Here is a 26,049-nt window from a genome sequence, read left to right as displayed (position 1 = left end):
CTATATAATAATCAATTAAATTTACTCTCACAAATCAATTAACTCAGGGTACCAGAAGATTATGAAAAAAAATGTTTTCCAATGTTTAACCCTGTCATTTGCATGAAAAAGTGGTAAACAAGTATCAGCCTGACTAAACACCTGTGGTAGCACTATATCTATTCGGTTCATTAGTAATTCTTTACTGTTCTGCTTATCAAATACACTTTTGTAATACAGACAGGTTTCAAGTTGCATTTCCAGAATTAAAAGGCATCTGTTAAAAGAATTGTTTAACCTTCGGCGCAGATTTCAAAATTTTATAACGAAGTTCAGTTCATTTTCTTTATCATGAGATTCTAGGTATGAGACAACTAAATTAGAAACTTTAATTTTCACCAAAGCCCATTCTCACAAAACACTCCACATTAATAGTAGAGTATATACTTTTTGGTGAGTTTAGAAACAGTTCTCTATTATTCTGTTACAAAACAAAAATTAAAGCAATAATTATTATATTCCTTTGTTTAATTTCAACAAATATTTGTTTACCATTTTAATAAAATAATTGTTTTCAATTTGACTGTATCTTTCCTTTACAGTCCCTATATAGAATACAAGGTAAAATTCTCTCCACTTCTGTTTTACAAAATTTGAAATGAAGCAACAGCATAAATGCAAGAACAGGCATTGAGGTAACACACACTGCTTTTCTTCTGATGTAGCAACTCAAAAAAATAGGCATGTTGACACTAAATATTTCTGCAGTATTAAGTTTTCACTTGTTGAATTTGTAGTTTGTAACCTTTAAGCTTAATACATGTATAGATATGAACACAAGTGAACAGACCTCTTATCATTTCCAAAAGTTTCCTTAAATTTATAACAAATGAATCAAAAAGAATTTTAAGACACAAAAATTGCGGGAAAAAGACTAAAATTTAATGTACCTGGTATACTGAAGGCATTGTTGTAGAACTTGTAAAATTAGCGACAGGCTTATGTTTTTCTTCCAAAAATTCTCAAAAGTACAATCTTTTAATTTTACCTATCAAATGTAAAACAAGCTCTTCATACAACTTTTCTTTTCTTCGTAGCAAAGTCACTGACCAGTCTATTCCTACATGTCTCTAAAAAGCTCCACAAAACAATGCAGAGAGTAAAATTTTAATTTCCTTCTTCTTATGACTGCTTATACTTTTTTTGCACTTTTAAAAATATAAATTCTAAGTTACAAGAAGCTGCTAATGTGTGGTATAATGAGCAACAAACTACTAATTTTTTTTTATCGAGTTGAGCATACAGATTTGGTATCTTCTCACCTATAAGTCGTATATTAAAGATCCTGAACCTGGCATTTCTGCAAAAATCTTGTCAGCGCTTTTCATATAAACATGTCACTTTCTGGCATTAATTTAAGAGTCTGAAGAAACAGGTGGACATTCAAAACAATTACTGGTATTCTAGACTGAAAGCTAATATTTATTTGGTATTAGTAACACCAAATGACTGACATAATTACATTACCCCACATGGAATATTCTGCTTAAAATAATGATTTTTGTATTCAGTTTGAAATATTTGCCATGCAAAACCATTCAACAGAAGTTGAGTGAACTCCAAAAAGCACTTTGAAATTCTTCCTCTTTTCTGCACTTCCTCTTTCTGTATGTCTTTATTTATTTTCAGCCTACTGAGCTTACAGGGCTTTTTTCCCCTATAAATCTACCTCCGGTAAAAGGAGGTAATCCCAATGCAAAAAAGTATGTTTTTTCCAAAGTTGAATTAAAATTCCAAATGATTATACCTTTTAGGTTTTGCTGTTTTAAGAAGTTTTCTAATCGTATGTATATTTAGGTAAATTAAATACTGTTGAACAATTACTGAAATGCAATTCATTAATATTTCACACAAAAACACATTTATGTAGATTTGGTAATTTGCAATTGTCCCAATTAAGACTATTCCAAGAGCATTTCCCATTCCACCGTATCGGGGGCATTCCCAAATTGATGAAAAAAAGGCCTGGCTTACATACTTATAAACTGCCTCCACTTATATCTGACCCCCCGACTTATGAAAAACCCGACTTATAGCTGAGAAAACACCGCTTAATACACATTTTACAGCAAGGCAATAATAGTTTGTGTGTGCAATGTCATGCATCTACATATATATGGAAAAAAATGTATCAAATAAATATATTTACACAAAATTAATGCAAAAAATGGAGATTTATAAGTATAAAAAATGAATAAATTGAACTATATAAAAATCACAGGATTAAAATTTACATACAATTTAACATTTCTTTTTTCAAATGTACACATTCTGCTATGCTACTACATGACTGACTTTATAATCTGACATTACTGCATTCTATCAACTAGACAATTAAGCCTATAAACAGCAATTAACAGTGAATTTGTTAATGTACATTACATGTACAGCAGAAAAAATAATATTTAGGCAAACAAAAAGGTAAAAACTTCAGCAAACATAATAATTAAGCAAAACAAGGTATAACAAATTCCTTATATAATATGTGAGTACAGTTTTGTTAGTTCAAAATCTTCTTTTACAATTTCAACACATGTTTAGCACCAAAATATATATTACTCAGGAATTGGAATAAAAGGTAACATATCCCTACATGTCCATGTTTGAAACAGCAAAGCATTTTCTAAATAATTCTGAACAGGCATGAAATTAAGCTAACCCTGAAAATTTGATGAAAATTGATCCCACTTGTTACATCATCCAAATACTGAATTTTTATCTTATCAAACTGTGAAACCTGGTTAGAGGCAAACCCATCGTACCTGAACATTTCAATCGCTGTTTTTGCAATTTTTATACTGTAAAAGCAGAAATTTTTGTGAGGTTTTAATTTTCCCTATATTCGCAAGGCCCTACATCTTGCAAAAATTAATCCTTGCGTAAATATTCGCCATTAGTATAATTCAAATTCCAGTACTATACCATTTTTACAATTTCGCGAATATTAAACCTCGCGAAAATATGAAAAATTTCAAATTCGCAAAATTTTGACCCAACGAAAATATGTGCCTTTACAGTAATTCAATTTTAAAGAGAATACCACGGAATTGAAAACTGTGGACTAACGGTGGAAGTACAGTCATCACAAATCCATTTGTGTTTGATTTCCAACAATAAAAAACAATTAATTTGTAATGCAACAGCAGTAAATAAATTTACAAATTAACTTTATTTTCTGTAACACTTCAAAATTAAATGGAACTTTCAACAATGCAAAAGAATTACAATATGGTTAAAGTTTACATTCTGCAAATAAGGTTGTGTTTCCATATTTGCTTGTATGGGGTAGCACAGATGCAGGATTCTACTCTTCATTTAAATACCACATATTTTCGCTTACAAGACCCACTCGCTTATAAGACGTCGTACATCTGGGGTTTCTTTTTCTTTTAATGTCCTTGTAGTACACGCTTATAAGATGCTCCCCACTCTCTGAACTGGAAATATGACTCCTTATTATGCGTCTTATAAGCGAAAATATACGTTAAGTGTCTTGGGGTGTCAACATTTAGAAAATTGAAGCTTTCACACCCATTAAGCTTACACATTCAAAATATACTTGCGAAACCAGAGTCTGAAGTCTTAAACATGTAGATTTATATGTAATTACTGACTTCATTAAATCTACCAAACAAATTTTCACTAACACAATTTTATATGTATAGGAACTTACTATATGAACGCAAAAACTTAATTTGAAATCATAACCTCTCTCACAATGAAAATGTTAAATTCATTCTATCTTAATGTCACTGAAATGAAAACAGTATACAAAACTGGAAGGAAACTCTTAAGGTGAACTAAGATTTGAAAAGTATAGTTCGCTAATTTAAGTGCACCTATTCAACAAAATAACATATAAATACATATGTATGTACTTATAATGTGAGAACAAGTTTCTGTGTAAACAGGGGCCCCGAAAAGTCACATTTCTTTGACGAATTATAGTGTACATTTAAACGATAATAACCTTATTGCGACTAAAATCACACACAGAGGCAAGTACATATATATGTGTTGTAAAAACTGACTAAATTTGTTCTAGACTATAATGTGGACTCGCTGGACATCTACGCATCCGCTTTGGTTCCTACACGCTTTTTTCGCACTGAAATAAACAAAATGAAATAACCTTTTACATACAGTAAACAAGAGGGCCATGATGGCCCTATATCGCTCACCTGTTATCATTGCACTTGAGGACAAGAAGGTCCTCAGAAAAAATATCTAAGTCCATAGGACAGGAACAACAAAATATTCTTACAAGGTACAGATATGTCAAAATACACCTAAAAATTGGAGGTACCATCCATGTTGTACCACAGAAAAGTGGTCTCGATTTTTGCCTACGGCCAATAATAAATCAAAGGCCTGAATGGCCTGAGTCGGCTAATGATTGATGTACTGACAGTATAGTCTACCAGTTTCAGTTTGTTTTTAGTTTTTTTCTTAAAATTTCATAACACAGCTCGATATTTACCAAAATATTATATCCGGATACGATTACACTTTTCTCCAGTTTGAACAATATATTTTACAAATTGTGATGATACGAAGACATTTAGCAGCAATTGGCAGTATCTGACATTGAAGTTTACGGTTAAATTACCTCTTATTTAAATCTTTTCATAAAAAAGTTGTTTCGTTTCGCCAAACATAGACGATCTACTTTCGATTTCAAAAACTACAAGAAAATACAATTTAATGTTTCGCCGATTTGTTTATTTTTCGAAAAATAAGAATTAAAATCATTTTTAATATCAGTAGTAACTAAACAAACCAGTAAGAGCTTCTTCTTCCGATAATTTATCCGTTTACTGACTGCAAAATTCAACCCATGCAAAGTTTATAGAAATCATACGATGCGTGTTTACGTTCAATGTGGGAGAATTAAGGCTGATCGGCAATGTTACCTAACGCATCCAGACGATTCAGATTTTGTTTTTAAAAAAGCATTGTGTGCGTTTCTGTAATTTTATATACGTTTTTATACGCTTAGAAATTATTAGACATGCGTATTTGCATTATTTCTATACGCAATTTACGCTAATACGCATCTTATCTGGAGCCCTGCAGTGGAACTATTTTTTGTCTTTCGCTGGATGTTACCCAAGCTTTGTAAACCTGCGCAATTCTTAAAATGCACATTTATGCTTAATGAGTTACATTCGAGAATTGCACAATTACAAGTCATAAATATGACAGATTACATCGTATATTGGTCATAGCAAAGAGAATTGACACAACTTAACTTCATTCATGCAGTGAACTGTTTGAAATTTGAGAAATCTAATGGAACTACATCCCTTCACATGTTATTCGGTCCATTTAGAGAATCGTTGGATAGCAAGGACTCGTCAAAAGGCTTTCAGCCTTTAGTCGACTCAAAAAGTTACTAAAATAAGCTATTTATAGTAACGTAAAAGGGAAGTAATTAAAAAGAAAATTATTGTAAGTGAACAAAAGAAGGATCTGCCAAACAAATCTGTTGACATAAATGAAATTTCAGATCAGTATTTTCATTAGTTACGGAGATATACCCATTTTAAATTGAAATAAAGGGAGGTAATTTGACATAAAATCAGTCCATAGTTATCTACTCTGATTGGCTCAGTCCAACTAATGACAATAATGAAATTTCAAATAAGTCCTATAAGTACTTACTGATATAAATCCATTTTGACTACAATCAGGGCAGGTAATCAGATATAAAATAACTCTGGAATCTATGATTGGATCTAATTTGTCATGGAATCCAAGATTTATTGTTTAGAGATAGGCCCTAAAATTTTCAATGATAGAATTACATTAAATAAAGTCTAGAAATTAATTTCCAAGTCCTTGAAATAACCAAAAATGATTTCACAAATGTGAAGTTTATGATAGTTTTGTTAATATCAATAACAGAAGTTTTAATTTTTAATTTAAAGTTGTGATCCACAAAGAATGACAACTCTTGCCTTGGGCTAGTACTTATAAGTAGAGATCTATTAGTTTACTTCCCTTGCAATTACACAATTGAGTGGAAAATGGAAACTGTTTAAGACACAATATCATACTTTTTTGCACAACAAAATCATTAAGGATTTATTCATTTGTGTTTGATTTACCCCTCAAAACATGGTTCCTATGATTCTGTCAACTTACATATGGTAAAAAATTAACTTTTAACAAGCCAATAATAAAACGAAGTACCAGTAGGTAAATAATAGTGCAGATAATACAGTTTTGCTTGTATCAAAATGTCACAATAGATCCACTTTTGTAATACAGAACACCTGGTAGGATTAGTAAAGGTGCAATTATATTGATCTCTATTTCCTATGCCTATATTGTTGTTGAAGATATTCTGGAAGTTTGTATCAAATAAAACCATAAATGAAGTCTCTATATGGCTGCAAAAACCAAAATAGCCAATTTTTGACCTTTAAGGGGCCATAACTCTGGAACCCATGATGGAATCTGGCCAGTTCAAGAAGGGAACCAAGATCTTGTGGTGATACAGGTTGTGTGCAAGTTTGGTTAAATTCAAATCATAAATGAAATTGCTATTGTGCAGACAAGGTCAAAATAGCTAATTTTGGCCCTTTCAGGGGCCATAACTCTGGAACCCATAATGGGATCTGGCCAGTTCAAAAAAGGAACCGAGATCTTATGGTGATACAAGCTGTGTGCAAGTTTGGTTAAAACAAAATCATAAATGAAGCTGCTATTGTGCAGACAAGGTCAAAATAGCTAAGTCTGGCCCTTTCAGGGGCCATAACTCTGGAACCCATAAAGGAATCTAGCCAGTTCAAGAAAGGAACCAAGATCTTATAGGGATACAAGTTGTGTGCAAGTTTGGTTAAAATCAAACCATAAATGAAGCTGCTATTGTGCAGACAAGGTCAAAATAGCTAATTCTGGCCCTTTCAGGTGCCATAACTCTGGAACCCATAATGGGATCTGGCCAGTTCAAGAAAGGAACCAAGATCTTATGGTGATACAAGTTGTGTCCCAGTTTGGTAAAAATCAAATCATAAATAAAGCTGCTATTGAGCAGACAAGGTCAAAATAGCTGATTTTGGCCCTTTCAGGGGCCGTTACTTTGGAACCCATAATGGGATCTGGCCAGTTCAAGAAAGGAACCGAGATCTTATGGTGATACAAGTTGTGTGCAAGTTTGGTTAAAATAAAATCATAAATGAAACCACTATCGTGCAGACAAGAAGTTGTTGACGGATGGACGCACGCACGGGCACACGACGGACAAAAGGTGATCTCAAAAGCTCACCTTGTCACTATGTGACAGGTGAGCTAAAAACATAAACACATAAAATCAAATATTTTTGCTGAGTCAGAATTTCTCAAATTTCTTGTGTTGAAATACATTTGCAAAGTTTAAATTTCATATACGTATAATCATTCAAATACCAAAAAAAACCCCAACAAATTATAACTTTAAAATTTGTGATTGTTCTTACTTAAAATGAAATTATTCAATTCCACTATGGACCGGATAATCTTCACCTAAGCTTCATTTAGCATTTTTTTGGTAAGCACCCTCATTTGTGATGTTAAGAATTCGCAAAACGTACATGTTTATGTTTTAGGACTTGCAAGTATGACCTAAAAAAAATGTAAATTTTACCAAATATACAATATGCATTTGAATCTATTCATAGCTACAATACTAGCAGATGGCATATAAGCCGACTGAAACAGATCGTTATTAACAGGAGTGATATAAAACGAGATCCCATCAGTTTTTGATTTTATCAAGTTCTTGATGTTTACCTGTACACAGAAGACATTTTTTTTATTTTGTTTGGTTTATTTTGTGTTTGGTTAGGTTTAAAGTCACACTGATACAATTTATGTCATTTGGCAACTTTCCAGCTTTTATGGTGGAGCAAGACTGCAGGTGCCGCTCCAGGCATTATTTCAGGCGTCCGGGTAGAACCATCAACCTTCTCTAAGCCAGCCAGATGGCATCATCAAATGAATAAATTCCACGTCCCGTGTGAGGTTTTAAACCTACAGCCGTGAAGGGCAAGTGATTCAAAGTCTGGGACCTTAACCACTCAGCCGTGGAGCCCCCCCAGCCCCACCCCAAATAAAGCTTAAATCAAATTAGCCGTGCCATGAGAAAACCAACATAGTGGGTATGCGACCAGCAAGGTTCGCTTTCAAAGCCTATTACAATTAGAGAAACCGTTAACGAACAGCATGGATTCTGACCAGACTGCGCGGATACGCAGGCTGGTCTGGATCCTTGCTGGTCGCATACCCACTATGTTGGTTTTCCCATGGCACGGTTCAAATGCATTCGCATCATCTTCTAAAAAGAATACCAATATCAAAACAAATTTAAACCCTTACTCTGATCATAGTTGTCCTGCAGCTTTGATGTTACCCGCACTCTGGTTTCTGGGAACTCGAACGCCAAACCGAGGGTCAATATTTTATCATTTTCTTGGACCAGTTTTATAATTTTGGTCTCAACTTTGTTGCCCAGTGCCTCTGGTTTCTACAAAAAGAAAAAAAAAACATTTATTTAATAAAGCAAACAGTATTAAGCCCTTTTACTGAACACAATGCCTTGAAATTTTTTATATATTGTTCTACACCTAAAAGTTCTGATAACTACTACAAAAGAACCAATGAATTCACCACATATTGGCAGGAATCAAAATAGCAGTGGTTGTTAAATTCTACATAGTTTAACCTTTAGCCTGCTGGTGGCAAGTCATTCTGCCTTTCACGCCATATCACCAGGATTTCTGTTCAATACCTAACCTTGAAGCTGCCCATGTTCAGTATCCCCAGGGTCTACAGCAACTTTCCAGCATTTGATGATGAACATTTGAATATTTGATCAAAATAGTGGCCGTTTTGTTTCCGTGGCAACAAAAAACAAAATGGCAGATTTATTAAATTTCTTGATGCTCCTCTTTGCATTATTACAGACAAGGGCAGGCACATAGGTAGAACCACCAACCTCCTGTTAGTCAGCTGGATACTTCTAGGGCTGTGACGATTTCAAAATTTTGAAACTGGTTAATCAGTTGTATAATCGAATCGAATCGGTTAATCGGCCACACTATTTGAAATGCTGTTTTCTTTCCTGACGACCATATAAAGGTACTTTCAGCAGCTGACTTCTTTAGGAACTTACAGACTTTATCGTCTGGAAGCAGTGTGATAATTAATAAATCATATTTTGGTGTATTTTATTTTAGAAATATCACGACAAGCAAATCCGAGACTACTGATTATGTTAAAGTTGATGTGTTTTAGCGGAAATATACTGCGAATCTATGTGCTGGTCAAAGAAATGTATAAAGATAAAGTACGATTCGTGATGTTTATTGTTTGAGAGCAATTAGCGGTTTTGCAAAATTGAAACTGGTTTCACCTAGTACTCGAATCGGATCCGATTAATCGAGTAATCGTCCCAGTCCTAGATACTTCCTCAAAGTAAAAAAACTCTACATACCAAGTGAGATTTCAAAGTCAACTAGAAAATGCTTTTGTAAAAAAGCGCATGTCTCCCCAAATGCAAAGTCCTATAGGCAAGAAGTCAATAGGGGTCAGGAGCGAAAGTCAAAGAGACACTGATGGTTGGCTGCAATAGGGATCATCTACTTGGCATGTCCAGTCATCCCGCTAAATTTCATCACTCTTGGCCTAGTGGTTCTCAAGTCACTGTTCAGGCTCCTGTGACCTTTGATCAAGTGACCTCAAAATAAATAGGGGTCATCTACTCTGCATGTCCAATCATCCTATTAAGTTTCAACATTGTAGGTCAAGTGGTTCTCAAGTTATTTCCAAAAAATGATTTTACATGAACAGGCCACTGTGACCTTGACCTTTAATTGACTGAATCCAAAATCAATAGGTCATCTACTCTGCATGTTCAATCATCCTATGAAGTTTCAACATTCTGGGTCAAGTGGTTCTCAAGTTATTGATCGGAACTGGTTATCAACATTCAGGCCCCTGTGACCTTGACCTTTAATGGAGTGACCCCAAAAACAATAGGGGTCATTTACTCTGTATGAACAATCATCCTATGAAGTTTCAACATTCTGGGTCGAGAGGTTCTCAAGTTATTGATTGGAAATGGTTTTCCATGTCCAGGCCCCTGTGGCCTTGACCTTTAACAGAGTGACCCCAAAATCGTTAGGGGTCATCTACTCTGCATGACCAATCATCCTATGAAGTTTCATCATTCTGGGTCAAGTGGTTCTCAAGTTACTGACCGGAAATGGTTTTCAATGTTCAGGACCCTGTGGCCTTGACCTTTCACAGAGTGGCCCCAAAATCGTTAGCGGTCATCTACTCTGCATGACCAATCATCCTATTAAGTTTCAACATTCTGGGTCAAGTGGTTCTCAAGTTACTGACCGGAAATGGTTTTCAATGTTCAGGCCCCTGTGACCTTGACCTTTAATGGAGTGACCCCAAAATCGATAGGGGTCATCTACTCTGCATGTACAATCATCCTATGAAGTTTCAACATTCTGGGTAAGTGGTTCTCCAGTTATTGATCGGAAATGGTTTTCCATGTTCAGGCCCCTGTGACCTTGACCTTTGATGGAGTGACCCCAAAATCAATAAGGGTCATCTTCTCTTCATGATCAATCATCCTATGAAGTTTCAACATTCTGGGTCAAGTGGTTCTCTAGTTATTGATCGGAAATGGTTTTCAATGTTCAGGCCCCTGTGACCTTGACCTTTGACGGAGTGACCCCAAAATCAATAGGGGTCATCTACTCTTCATGACCAATCATCCTATGAAGTTTCAACATTCTGGGTCAAGTGGTTCTCTAGTTATTGATCGGAAATGGTTTTCAATGTTCAGGCCCCTGTGACCTTGACCTTTGACGGAGTGACACCAAAATCAATAGGGGTCATTTACTCTTCATGACCAATCATCCTATGAAGTTTCAACATTCTGGGTCAAGTGGTTCTCTAGTTATTGATCGGAAATGGTTTTCAATGTTCAGGCCCCTGTGACCTTGACCTTTGACGGAGTGACCCCAAAATCAATAGGGGTCGTCTACTCCAGCAGCCCTACAACCCTATAAAGTTTAAAGGTTCTAGGTCAAATGGTTCTCCAGATTAATTAAAAAGTGTGAGGTTATGACAAGACGTAATTTTTAAGCTCTGCTCAAATTGTAAATTTTGATAGAAATACTGAACTTTGTGACTTGAGATTGACATTGATCGATAACTGAGAAAGTGCACTTTGTGATAGTGTGTTTATAGTGTTGGAAAACTGGATTATTTTGGAGTAATTTTTGGATATAAAACTGTGAGTTTTGAAATATTTTGTCAAACTTTTCTCGATATAAACCACTGTGTATAACGCTTGATTGATTTTGTATACCTTTGAATATATAGTGGCTATTGTACTGGCTCACTGACATAAATTTATCGGCGATAATTGAGGATTAGTACAAGGTGTACTGATGGACTATCATTGAACATTTTCTACGGAAGCGCGTTGTGGTCACAGTAATAATGGGCATTGATACTGATACCTATCGTGCTCGAATTGGTGCGGAAATATAATAAATTCACGAAAGGATCTGACATTCACCTGAGAAGTTTCATATGTTGTACATACTCTTTGTTCATTACACTAGCGCTATCTGGAGTTATGATTTCACATGAATGGTTAAAGGAGAACCTTTCAGAGTCGCATACAGATATATGCACATGGACATCTTTGTCAACACATGGGACGATGCAAGGATATATGTCATCTTGTGTTTCGTTCGGAGGACAGTATAGCTATTATTACAGACGTTTGTTGATATTATCGTCCGATGTGGAGACTAACCCTGGACCCATACAGAGTCCGGGTATGAGTATTAACCCTGATGACCCCACCATTGACCTTAACACGAGGTTGATTCTGTATGCTATAGCTGACACTAAAGAGGAAGTTAAAGGAGTTAAAGAGCAAGTTGTTTGTTTACAAAAAGAGATCGGAAGTCTGAAGGATGAAATCAGATCGGTTAAAGCAAAAGTTGATATACTTGAATACGGACAGGAAGTACTGAATAGTGATGTAGCGACACTGTCTCTTGCAGATGAAACGAAGGAAGAACGCTTGACAAATATTGAAATACAGTTAAATATTATGGAGTCTGAAAGGTTGAAACCGTCGCTACGAATTTTCGGTCTAAAAGAAACGGAGTCAGAATTGGTATCTTTGGAGCATGTGGTGTCTGAAAATGTTTTAAATGTAGTTGGAAAACCGGATGAGCTTAACATAAATTCGATTGATAGTGCTAAAAGGGTCGGTGAATTGAAAGATGACGAACCAAGAATGGTGATTGTAAAATTCAAGAATAGTGATCATAAATTTGAGTTATTCAAGTACAGAGAAACTTTAAGAGATAGAGGAATCTGGGTATCGAATGATTTATCATTCCTACAGCGACAAAAGCTAAAGGAGCTCAAGAAGGAAGGACTAACTGGCTACTTTAAAAACGGTAAACTTGTAGCCTTTAGACCAAAGGCAGCACCGTTGACTGGCGACTTTGATGGACAATCCAGAACATTTAAACAAGCCGTTAGACACCGGGATAGGAGTCCGGATTTAAATCCTGCCCCGGATATGGATACTGGGACCTCGGATGATGATAGGTCAGCTCGAGTCAAGGTAAATTCCAGATAGGATGAAGGCCAAAGCCCTGTACAGACGGACATACATTTTTTATCTTGGAATATTGAAGGTTTCAAATCGAAATTGTTTTCTACTGATATAATTGAATTTATCAAAAAAATATGATGTAATCGGTATACAAGAAACTTGGGATGGTGACTCTGACTATTGTAACAAATATTTCAATGAATATACAATTTTTTCTTGTAATGCTAAACAGTCTTTTGCAGGAGGTAGAGCTATGGGTGGTGTAACAGTTTTGATAAAAAGCAACATTGCTAGTTATTTTAAACGTGTTTGTGACAATTTTAGTTTTGGAGTGATGTTAATAATAGATAGCAAGTTACTGTCTTTAGATCGAGATATACTTTATGTATCGTTATATATACCACCAGAAAATTCGCCAGTTTATAATAATGTTGTCATGTTTACGTTGCAACAACTAGAAGACCATATTATAAGTAATAATTTTTTAGACACTGCTTTACTTTTATGTGGCCATTTTAATGCCAGAACTGCTAATCTTCCTGACTACACAGTATGTCCGGACAATATACCGGAGTTAGAAGAGTTTAGCGATATAATTGACAGTGATACTGACATTGAAAGGGTATCATGTGACAACAAAACTAATAAATTTGGACACGAGCTGTTAGAGTTTGGTAAAGTGTTCTCATGTTATATTGTGAATGGCCGCTTTAGTAGATATGATGGAGGTGATGGCTTCACTTTTATTAACAATAACGGATGTAGTGTTATAGATTATTATATTGTGACGAAACATTTGTTTGATATAATATTATAATTACATTGTTTGAGATCAATTCTTGCACTGAAAGTAGTCATGTTCCTTTATCGTTGGGTTTGAAGATAGAGCAAGGTGATATACCTGTTAATAATTGTAAACGTACTGACATGTTTTATGACTTAAATCAGGATAATTGTGAGGAGTACTTAAATTGTTTATCCGAAAACATCCTAAATGGGTATTTTACAAATCTAGAAACTATGTTGTCAGATGATGAAACACATATAAATTCAGTAATTCAGGAATTTGAAACTGTGATTTGCAACAGTAGTACTAGTTTTCAAAAGGTAAGAAGAAAAGGCAAACAAGTTAAATATAATGAATGGTTTGATACAGAATGTAAGCAGGTAAAACGTACTACTAAAAAGCTTCTGAAACGATTCAGGAAACACAGGTGTGATGAGAATTTGAATGCTTATGTAGAAAGTAAATGCAGATATAAAAATTTGTGTAGACATAAACGAATGTTGTTTAACAGAAAATATTTAAATAAAGTCGAGTCCTCTGTTAATAACTCCAGAAAATTCTGGAATGAAATCAAACGGGTATTAAATAAGCCTAAATCAGAGAATATTATATCATTGGACAAATGGTATGATCATTTCAGTAATTTATTTTCGAATACTGTAGAAAATAACCATGTATATGACAATGTATGTGTCACTTTTGATATAGATACAAATTTTGATGATATAGAACAGTTAATTTTTAACTCTGAGATTACTAATGAAGAGATATTACATAGTGTTAAAGCGTTGAATATAAATAAAGCGTCTGGAGGTAGTCTTGTACCCCATCAGTTAGTGTATGGCGTACATGTATTGTTGCCATTTATATGTAAACTTTTTAATAGATTGTTTTCTAGAGGTGAATTTCCAGATAACTGGGCAAAATCAGTCATTATACCACTACACAAAAAGGGCAGTTATAGCAACCCTGATAATTACAGGGGTATAGCATTACTAGATGTTTTTAGTAAAGTGTATATATCAATAATTACTAAAAGATTTACCTTTTATGTTGAGGCTTATAACAAACTTTCGGAATCCCAAGCAGGTTTTAGAGCGGGCTATACTACAGTTGATAATGCTTTTATTTTATATTCCATTGTTAATAAATACTTATGTATGAAAGGGAAACCTGTATATGTAGCTTTCATAGACTTTCAAAAAGCCTTTGATTCAGTCGATCGGTCGATTTTGTATGCTATATTAAAATGAAATTGTGTAAAGGGTCTCTTATATAAGTCAATACAGGGCATTTATTCATCAGTCAAAGCATGTGTAAGAACCAACGAGGGTGTGTCAGACATATTTACATGTCCGGTTGGTTTACGTCAGGGCTGTAGTCTGAGCCCCATTTTATTTGCAATGTTCATAAATGAACTTTATTCAATGTCATGTGAAGATAACATCAGAGGGATTCAGTTATTTCCAGATATTGTTGAAATTTTTTTGCTTATGTTTGCTGATGATATTGCTTTGATTTCTGATACTGTTGTTGGCTTACAAAAACAATTAAATGTTTTATATCAGTTTTGGTTAAGGAGTAAATTAATTGTAAACATCACGAAATCAAAAGTACTTGTATTTAAACGAGGTGGAAGGTTGGCGAGAAGAGAAAAATGGTTATATAATGGCAAACAGCTTGAAATTGTCAATGGTTTTACTTATGTCAGTATATTCTTTACAAACAGATTATCAATGTATAAAATTGCAGAGGCCATGTCTGTGAAAGCGAAGAAGGTACTTATGTACATTTTTAGTTCTCTTCAACATTTATCTTGTCTGCCATATAAAACGTTTTTTAAAGTGTTTGATTCGAAAATTGCATCTATTGTGTTATATGGTTCTGAACTTTGGGGTTTAAAACACCCACAATGCATAGAAACAGTACAGGTATATGCTTGCAAACGATTTTTGAATGTATATAACTCTGCATGTAATGATGCTGTACTTGGGGATACAGAAAGATATCCTATGCACATATATGCTTCGAAACGATGTATTAAATATTGGTTAAGATTACTTAATCTTCCTTAAGATAGATATACAAGATTGTGTTATGAAATGCTTCTGTATTATGACAATATAGGGTATGAAAATTGGGTTACTGATGTTAAGCGTAATTTATACAGCAATGGGTTTGGATATGTATGGGAAACACAAAATGTTGCAAACCCAAGGTTATTTCTAATTCAGTACGTTCAAACTTTAAAAGACCAGTTCATACAAAACTGGCAGTCAAGGTGTAGAGACAATATTAAACTGCAATACTATTGTAACTATAAATACTGTTTTGGAGTTGAAAAATATGTTATTGCAATAGATGTTGAGAAATTTAGAAATTGTATGGCAAGATTCCGTAGCTCTTCGCATTGTTTAATGATAGAAAAAGGTAGACATTATAACATATCTAGAGAATATCGAGTATGTCTGTACTGTGAAAATGTACTGGAAGATGGATATCATTTCATGTTATCATGCCCTTTATATGCTGATATTCGTAAAAAATATCTACCTATGTGTTATTGTCAATATCCAACCCTAGAAAAGTTTTATTCTTTGATGTCAGACGAAAATGTGAATTTAATTAGAAAAGTTGCCATGTATCTTTACTACTCTTTTAAAGAGAGGGACAAATATTTAGAAATGTCCAGTTAAATATGAATTCTGATATGTATTGTTAACTATAATATGTCATCATGGTTTAACATTGACTATGCCGTCCAGCTGTTTATGTCATAACCTCATGCATTATGTTTATCTCATGTTGTATATATTGTATTTGGGCCGGAGGCCATATAATGCAAATAAATTGAATTGAATTGAATTGAATTGAATTGCTAGTTATTGCTCGGAAATGAAGTGTGACGTACGGACGGACGGACAGACAGGGCAAAAACAATATGTCTCCTAGGGGAGACATAATTACCTTAACCACAGAGGCCCCTTTTAAGAAATAACCCAAATCTCACCTGGTTAGCTGCCCTAAATTCTGTCACATTCTTGTTAACATTTATTGCTTTCAGGATCTCCACTAGCGGTTCCCCTGTTATAAAGTTGGATTCTATGTTTAATGTTTTAAGTGTTTTGTTTTCCTGTAAGCCTTCAGCTAGTTTCTGAAATAGAAAACAAATTCAACAAAATCAAAACAAGCAACATACGGAAATACTTCGGATGTTAACATTTTTGCGTGGATACATTTTGCATGCAGAAATGTTCGCTAATACTACTTACCGGCTGAATTAGTGTGAGATCAGTGATATTCATAGAGGTCATATTTTTGTGAACTTAGCAGCTGTGTCAATCCCAAAACTTATATCCTCATAAATTCCATTCGTTTTATCTTCGAAGGTTAAAATCAACAATTCTATATCCCCAAAAAATATCTGTTTTGCTAAAGTCATGGAATTTCATGCCTGAGATTCTTAAATGATTCCACTGTATGCAGTTTGCAATCAATGGTTATGAATTTTAAAGAACATTTTGAGGTATGTTACTTTCTACTGAAAATTTCTCCTGTTAAAACATTTTGTGCAGACAAGCTGTATAAAATATGTTCGTGCAAAAAGTCCATTTTTCTGACTTCAAGGATTATTTTGGCACATCTACTGCATAACTTCACATATTGAGGGGCGAGCGTAAAACCATTGTAATTGTATATAGATAAAGAACAGGATACCATAGGGCTCAGCCAACGATATGGAAATATTTCTTTTGTGTTAGAATGACAAATATTTCCAAGTCAAGTCACATACTTTACCATTTACACAGCAAACTGTGAAATCATTAATTTTCGTGGGGGACTAATCTTTGTGGACTTCTTTGTTCTGTCATGCCAAGAAATTAAATCCAAATGAACAAAACATTCATGTTTAACCTTTAGCCCGCTGGTGGCAAGTGATTTTGCCTTTGCGATCAGTGCAGATCATGATCAGCCTGCACATCTGTGCAGTCAGATCATAATTTGCACTGTTTGCCATTCAGTCAGTATATTTTTGATATGCACCCCTTTTAAAAGTTAATGGTACTGCCAAAATTTAATGATGGACCAGTTCATTTAAAAATTTTGCAGGGTAATGGTTAAACAGTCAAAATCCACAAATTCATATCCCCTCAAAATAGAAAAGAATTCATTGCCAAGCTTGTAACTCTAGAACATATTTAAACCATACAGAGCTAGCTAAAAAGAATCCATTGCCAAACTTTTAACTTCCATGTGCACTTAACCCCTACTGAGCTGGCTTAATAAGAATTCAGGAAAATAAAAAAACCATTGTTGTTACCTTGGCAACCCTGTCTGTCATAGCAACACTGGCCATTTCAAGGATTTCTAGATTTGTATTGGTCTTCAGGCCTTCACATACAGCTTCCAATCTTTCATGGGAAATATTCTATAAAGAAAGAATCTTTCATGGGAAATATTTTACAAAGAAATAATCTTTCATGGGAAATATTCTACAAAATATTCTACAAAGAAAGAATCTTTCATGGGAAATATTCTATAAAGAAAGAATTTTTCATGGGAAATATTCTACAACGAAAGATTCTTTTATGGGAAATATTCTACAAAGAAAGAATAGCGATTTTCTTAAAAGCAACATATGACTCAGAAAATCTAATGCAGATCTTTTTCCTACCTTTATGTTAACAAGGTCAAAACATTCCAAACTAGAAGCATATGAATTCTATTCAGGTTAAAATGTTTCCAGCTAAAAACACATCAGTTCTATCATCATAAAATTTATCAAACTAGTTATATTTTCCTACCTTTATGTTATTGAGGTTAAGATGTTTCAGGCTGGAGTCATTGTCTTTGATCCTTTTGATGCTGTCCTCTACATCTGTCTGGTTTGGTGGTTCGAAGGGGATAACCTTTAGTACCTCGGACTTTGCCATACCTTAAGTATACAAATTTACCATACAGCCAGGCCTTTTGTTTTTTTGGGGGGTTTAACGCTGTTTTTCAACAGTATTTCAGTTATGTAACAGCGGGCAGTTACCTAACCTAACCAGTGTTCCTGGATTCCGTACCAGTACAAACCTGTTCTCTGCAAGTAACTGCCAACTTTCCAACATGAATCAGAGGTGGAAGACAAATGATACCAGAAAGACAGAATGTCTTTAAAATTTATCAAATCGTCATGGAGAACATATGCCTCACCCAAGGCTCGAACTCACTACCCTGTGATCTGTAGATCTGTGCTCTCCTTCTGGGATCTAGTTTAAAGACTTATGCAAAAATCAATGAAAATTACCCTCCCCATCTCCACTGAATATTAAGAATTTCACAGTCTAAATTATGTGGTCTGATATACACATAGGTGTTTTTATTTTGCTGTAAAATTATTAATTTCAATGGGTGAATAATTTTCCTGGACTTCATATTACTAAAACTTTTGACAAACTTATTAGAAAACAATTATGGTAAATAGATTTTAATATATTTTATGTTTGTAGTAAAAAAAAATGTGGCAACCACTTTATATATGAAGTCATTATGAGTTGACCCTTCAAAGACTATCTGTACATTCTGTTTTGACTCACTGATGCTTACAATTTACAAACACTCCCTCTTATAACATATATAAACCTTGAGCACATTACACAATACAAATATACTTGTAGTACCATTGGCCGAGAGAAGATACCCTAATTTACCTGTGAAACCTCCACTTTCAAGTTTCTCATCGCGTTCGGAAGCGTAGAACTGTGTCTGATTCAACATACCATGAAAACCAAGCACAGCTGAAACAGAATTCAAACATATTAAGATCTGAATTTTTTACACTAGCTGTAGATTGGGTAGTCTTCTCAATCACTTTTCAGGGTTTTTTTCGGCCGTTTTTATAGCCGTCATTCGGCTATATTCCCAATGCCAAAACGTATGTTTTTTTCCAAAATGAGTGCAAAAATTCCCAATCTACATCCTGAAAAAATTTCATCAAAATTGCACAAACACTGACCAAATTATGGACAATTTTGTAATGGCAGTATGTTAAAGAGGTTGTAAAATGTAAAACAAGTGTATGAGAAAGTGCTTAAACACATCCTTACTATATCCTATGGGACTAAATATTTCCCAATTTGGAACTGCATTTACGCGTCAAAATTCCAAATTTTGGGGGTATAGGCTATGTTCCCAAAAAAGCTAGAAAAAACCCTGCTTTTTCTTTACAATATGATACACAGCATTACACCTACATTGCCTTTGTTAAGAATTTGTGTCAAAGTTGGTTTCTCGATAGTGAAAATGCTGATTAATATTTGTGAATATTTTGAATATGTGTTTAGCTCTTTTTGTTTTGAATTCATGTACAGCTCTGTTCCTGCCAACTTTGTGTGTAGCTCCTCAGTTCATATTGAATTTGTGTGTAGCTCAGTTCACCATCAATTCATGCGTGTAGCTCTGTTCGCTATGAATTCACATGTAGTTCTGTCCTTACTGAATATATGTGTGATTCTATTCTTGTATAGCTCTGTTCATGAAAAATTCATATACAATAATTCAGATCTATTTTTCTGCACTTCGTTACCAGAAAAACTGTCAACAGACCTTAATAATTCCCATATACATATCCGGTTTAAGTTTGTATGCCTCCTATACAGTGGTGGCTCTGCCATGTTTTTAAAAACTAATGTATTAATGACCTTATAAACTTTGCATAGAACTAGTGCGCAAACAACATAGAGTAAAGTAGTCCAACGTAAATGTCAGTAACTTGATAATTTATGTTGGTTATTCGCATGTATTGTTTCAATTTAGTTATATTTAACGCTGCACCAACACCATTTATGAATAGGTCATATGGCGACTTTCCAGCTTTTAACAGTAGAGGAAGACCCCCAGTGCCCTTCTGTGCATTATTTCATCACGGGCGGGCACCTGGGTAGAACCACCGACCTTCCGTAAGACAGCCAGATGGCTTCCTCACATGTATAATTAAATACCCTGAGTGAAGCTTGAACCCACATTCTGTGAGGGGCAAAGGATTCAAAATCAATCTTCAAAATGTAAGCCCTATACTCATGACCGAGTCAGACATAAAAATGTCTGTACTAGAAATAACTAGAAAATGCTTTTGTAAAAAAGCACATGTCTCCCCCAATGCAAAGTCCTATAGGCAAGAAGTCAATAGGGGTCAGGAGCAAAAGTCAAAGAGACACTGATGGTTGGCTGCAATAGGGATCATCTACTTGGCATGTCCAGTCATCCCGCTAAATTTCAACACTATTGGCCTAGTGGTTCTCAAGTCACTGTTCAGGTTCCTGTGACCTTGACCTTTGATCAAGTGACCTCAAAATAAATAGGGGTCATCTACTCTGCATGTCCAATCATCCTATGAAGTTAAAACATTCTGGGTCAAGTGGTTCTCAAGTTATTGATCAGAAATTGTTTTCCATGTTCAGGCTCCTGTGACCTTGACCTTTGATCAAGTGACCTTAAAATAAATAGGGGTCATCTACTCTGCATGTCCAATCATCCTATTAAGTTTCAACATTCTAGGTCAAGTGGTTCTCAAGTTATTCTCCAGAAATGATTTTACATAACCAGGCCCCTGTGACCTTGATCTTTAATAGACTGACCCCAAAATCAATAGGGATCATCTACTCTGCATGTTCAATCATCCTATGAAGTTTCAACATTCTGGGTCAAGTGGTTTTCAAGTTATTGATCGGAAATTGTTTTCCATGTTCAGGCCCCTGTGACCTTGACCTCTAACAGAGTGACCCCAAAATCGATAGGGGTCATCTACTCTGCATGTTCGATCATCCTATGAAGTTTCAACGATCTGGATCAAGAGGTTCTGAAGTTATTGATCGGAAATTGTTATCAATGTTCAGGCCCCTGTGACCTTGACCTTTAACAGAGTGACCCAAAAAACGACAGGGGTAATTTATTCTGCATGAACAATCATCCTATGAAGTTCCAACATTCTGGGTTGAATGGTTCTCAAGTTACTGACTGGAAATGGTTTTCAATGTTCAGGCCCCTGTGACCTTGACCTTTAACGGAGTGACTCCAAAATCAATAGGGGTCATCTACTTTGCATGTACAATCATCCTATGAAGTTTCAACATTCTGGGTCAAGTGGTACTCAAGTTATTGATCCGAAATGGTTTTCAATGTTTGGCCCCTGTGACCTTGACCTTTGATGAGTGACCCCAAAAACAATAGGGGTCATCTACTCTATATGACCAATCATCCTATGAAGTTTCAACATTCTGGGTCAAGTGGTTCTCTAGTTATTGATCGGAAATGGTTTTCAATGTTCAGGCCCCTGTGACCTTGACCTTTGATGGAGTGACCCCCAAAACAATAGGAGTCATCTACTCTTCATGACCAATCATCCTATGAAGTTTCAACATTCTGGGTCAAGTGGTTCTCTAGTTATTGATTGGAAATGGTTTTCAATGTTCAGGCCCCTGTGACCTTGACCTTTGACAGAGTGACCCCAAAATCAATAGGGGTCATCTACTCTTCATGACCAATCATCCTATGAAGTTTCAACATTCTGGGACAAGTGGTTCTCAAGTTATTGATCGGAAATGGTTTTCAATGTTCAGGCCCCTTTGACCTTGACCTTCAATGGAGTGACCCCAAAAACAATAGGGGTCGTCTACTCTAGCAGCCCTACAACCCTATGAAGTTTGAAAGTTCTAGGTCAAATGGTTCTCCAGTTATTGCTCGGAAATGAAGTGTGACGGACGGACGGACAGGGCAAAAACAATATGTCTCCCCCAGAGGGGGGAGGGCAGACATAATTATTTCAAAGAACAATAAATCTTCAATGAAAACAAATTATTACCCGCTAAATCTACGAGTTCATCTTCTGTTGCCTGTGTAAGAATATCGTCCCATTCAGTATCAATTGCCTCTTCTTCTTTTGTCTTCTTTACCTCCTTTGGTTTCCATGGTTTTTCTGAAACATCGTTTGACTCTCCTGTAGAAATGTAGAGACTTGCAAGTGTTAGTGTGAGGGGGCATGCACAAAATGCAGGGTAATGCAGTGATCGAAATATAATGTCACTCGGGTAACACAGCATAGCAGGTAGCATAATATACAGGTAATGTAAATCACACACTCAGGTAATGTAAATCACACACTCAGGTAATGTAAATCAAACAGGTAAAGTAAAGCACACTGGTAATGTAAATTATATAGGTAACGTAAAGAGGTAACATAAAGCCCATAATGTAACATAGGTAATGCAACATTCTTGCTACTTCTTCGTTACAATATTTGTTTTCAGTGCTAGAGGAATGGTGCCAGGCCTATTAGTAGTGGAAAATTCCCTCCTGAGGACTAAATTAAGGAAAAATTTAAACTGTATTGCATATAATTTCTGTCACAGTATGTTGTACTCCTGAAGAAAATGACTTAAAAGCTTGTCTTCTGTTCTACAAGGTATAATTTAAATATGCACTGAAACTTTTGGTTTGAAACTGAAAAAAAAAATCATTTATTCACTTTTATTTTTCACAGGATTTTCTTCTAAAAATGGGGAAAAACATCTTTTTTGGATAACAGATGGGTTAAATTTTCAGACAAAAAAAGTCTGGAAAACACAGTCTTATGACCTAACACTATTAACAATGTTCTTCACAATGACACACATTCATAGATGCTACAGAACTTAACAGTCATGCAAGTTTTGTTCACATAATGATCTCATATAGTATATATACAGCTGTCAGCATAATGTCACATAAGTACTGAAATAGTCACATGAGTAACATAATAGTCAAATGAGTAACATAACAGTCACATGAGTAAAGTAACTAGCAAACACAGCTAAATTTTCAAAATGCTCATACTGCATTTTAACTATCGTAACATGCATATTGTAACAAGTGGACTGCTGCAAAATATATTGATACAGAAGTAACATAATTCACGTATGCTTGACCTGAAGTTGTTTGATGTAAGTTTAAACATATTTCACATAGTATCAGCATGCTTCTTTCTTGGAATATACTAACATGTAGGTAAAATCATAATTGAGCCGCACCATGAGAAAACCAACATAGTGTATTTGCGATCAGCATGAATCCAGACGAGCCTGCAGATCCGCGCAGTCTGGTCAGGATCCATGCTATTCGCAAACGGTTTTTCAAATTGCAATAGGCTTTAGAAGTGAACAGCACGGATCCTGACCAGACTGTGAGGATGCCCAGGCTGGTCTGGATCCATGCTGGTCGCAAAACCACTTCGTTGATTTTCTCATGGTGCGGCTCAGTTAAACTTTCAAGAACCAGAGGAGTTTTATGATATCCTGCTGTGACACCTTTTTACAAACACTTCAGACTTGAGACAATTTTTAAAAGTGACACTTTCACATTTTCATTTTATGAAAACTAAGCATCCTGAAATATGATAAAAACTGTCACCTATTTGATGAAGAACAAACTTTTCATTCTACAATAGCATTGCATTTTTACAAAGATTGAATGACTGTTTTCACTTGTTTTTTTACTCATTTTCAATGCAAGACACACATTATTTTTTTTTAAATCATAACCAAATAGATAGAATACATTGTAGATAAATAAAAACAAGTTTTTCATCATATTATTAACTGAAATGTTGAAGACATAAATGTTGAAACTAGTAAAGAATGTGTTGTCTCGGTAATTTCAATTTTGTGATCTCATCGAAACAGTGAAAGATTTGACGAAAAGAGCTCCTTTGTGACTTCAATAATGGTTCAAAACTGCATTTTAAACCAATAAAACATCTACCATTATTTAACATACAAATGAGTACACTATGTTGATAAAATCTAATTGAAGAAGGTTTTAGAACAAAATTACTGAACCTAAAAGCCAGTTATCTCAACATCTGCTGCAACAGAAGAAATATGTGTATTATTAACCATCATAATAATAATTATTATATCATTATGTCAAATCAAGCAAAAAGGCTTGTAAACAACTTTAAAGCAATATTGGTTCTACTGTATCACATGCCATTCATTGTCAAACATGATCATGCTCACATACCATACCAAGTTATACTATTAAGTGTGTTTTTTTTTCAAACAGATTTTGCTTACTTTCAATAACAAACACAATTCAATAATATTCATTTATAATCAAACTTGTACTTGACTCGTAAAATAATTGTTATCAATTAAGATGAATTTAGATTTACATATTTCATGTCAATTTAACCCTTAGCCTGCTGGCGGCAAGTGATTCTGCCTTTGCAACCAATGCAGACCAAGATCTGATCATGGTCTGCACTGTTCGCTATTCAGTCAGTAAATTTTCAGTGAACACCCCTTAACATAATAAATGGTACTGCCCAGATTGAATGATGGACCAGTCCATTTTAGAAATTTAGCAGGGTAAGGGTTAATATATTTCTACAGTCTATTTCACAAGAAAATGCATCATACTATCACATCAAAGGAAAGTTGTAATTACCTACAAGGGATGTAATGATATATATCTAATTTCTCACAGTCGGTAACTATTCATCATCCCTTATATACTTGACATAATTGTTTACATAATGACTATGAACTTTTATTAACACCCCGTGGATGACAAACAAAACACTAAATCTTTTTGCCAATATCCTTAGACTGAAATGTAAACTGCAGTAAATCCCCCTTCCCATAAGATAAAAGGCTTTTGCAGGCGAAAACACTGACTTTTTTTTTTAAATCTAATTTTAGAACAGAACATTAATTTCTGAATAAAAGTATGTAGTCCTTACACTGGGGCAGGTCTAAGATCCTAGGTTAGGAGCAGTTTGCCCCTAGTTCTGGTTGTAAAATGGAACAATGAGTCTGAGTGCACATGTTTAAATTTTAAGTTTAGAAAAATCTGTACTGGTGTCATATAAGGTGTGGTTGTGACCCAGGTGGGGCTAGAACCCAGGACCCCTGGTTTGAGCAGCCAAAATCTTATCCACCAGACCACCACTTCCCTTTATTTTCAGTATTGTTTAACTAGACTGTACTGGCAACTCCAGTCTCTAGAACATAAATATTATATTAGTTCACGCTACAGGCAAGGCAAAATTGCTTTTAAAAGTAACTAAATCTAATTTAAATGCCATACAAAAGGTATTTATGCCTTTGTACTTTGCTGGATCTGATCCTCCACCTCTGGATCTAACAAATCTGCCACGTTAAAAAATATAGACAGCCAGTAACCAAGTAGCCTAGTGCAAACCCCACCTTTCAGCCACTCATTAACTTGAAATCATAAATGAAACTTGACAGTTCCACACCTCTTTAAGTACGCTTTTCACAATGCACTCAAGAAACATTATTCTGTACCCAAAAAATCAGCTAGTATCTGTTTGTTTTGGGAGCCCCATTTCATTTATATAATGGATGGCAGTTAATAAAAGAAATGTTCTTGAATTATGGACCAGTACTAACAGGTTTGTTCTCTGCAAGTACAACGAATCTTAAAAATATTCTTAAGAATTCGTAGGGACCAATTTTCATGAAAATCAAGAAAAAAATCTGATTAGGTTTATCTTATCTTTAAAATTTGAAATCCTCAAATTCATGTCCCC

At 34.9% G+C, this 26,049-nt stretch overlaps 1 protein-coding gene across 4 annotated transcripts in view; it reads right to left on the bottom strand.

The window, feature by feature from the left end:
* Window positions 1-3,136: 3,136 nt before the first annotated feature.
* The window catches only part of LOC123542149 (tropomodulin-like), a 44,547-nt gene continuing 21,634 nt past the window's right edge, over window positions 3,137-26,049 (bottom strand). For 3 of the 4 annotated variants that reach the window (XM_045327821.2, XM_045327820.2, XM_045327822.2), the window contains exons 4-10: window positions 22,321-22,455; window positions 19,172-19,258; window positions 18,281-18,411; window positions 17,797-17,904; window positions 16,486-16,629; window positions 8,401-8,548; window positions 3,137-4,147 (exon numbers count right to left, since the gene is read on the bottom strand). In XM_045327821.2, coding sequence (XP_045183756.2) covers window positions 4,110-4,147; window positions 8,401-8,548; window positions 16,486-16,629; window positions 17,797-17,904; window positions 18,281-18,411; window positions 19,172-19,258; window positions 22,321-22,455 — 791 coding nt within the window. In that variant the 3' untranslated portion in view covers window positions 3,137-4,109. The remainder of the gene's footprint in view (window positions 4,148-8,400; window positions 8,549-16,485; window positions 16,630-17,796; window positions 17,905-18,280; window positions 18,412-19,171; window positions 19,259-22,320; window positions 22,456-26,049) is intronic. The other variant, XM_045327824.2, reaches the window with a different exon arrangement.

Source organism: Mercenaria mercenaria, chromosome 19, assembly GCF_021730395.1.
Source record: "Mercenaria mercenaria strain notata chromosome 19, MADL_Memer_1, whole genome shotgun sequence".
Taxonomy (NCBI): Eukaryota; Metazoa; Mollusca; class Bivalvia; order Venerida; family Veneridae; genus Mercenaria; species Mercenaria mercenaria.
This window is presented reverse-complemented; position numbering and strand designations above follow the sequence as displayed.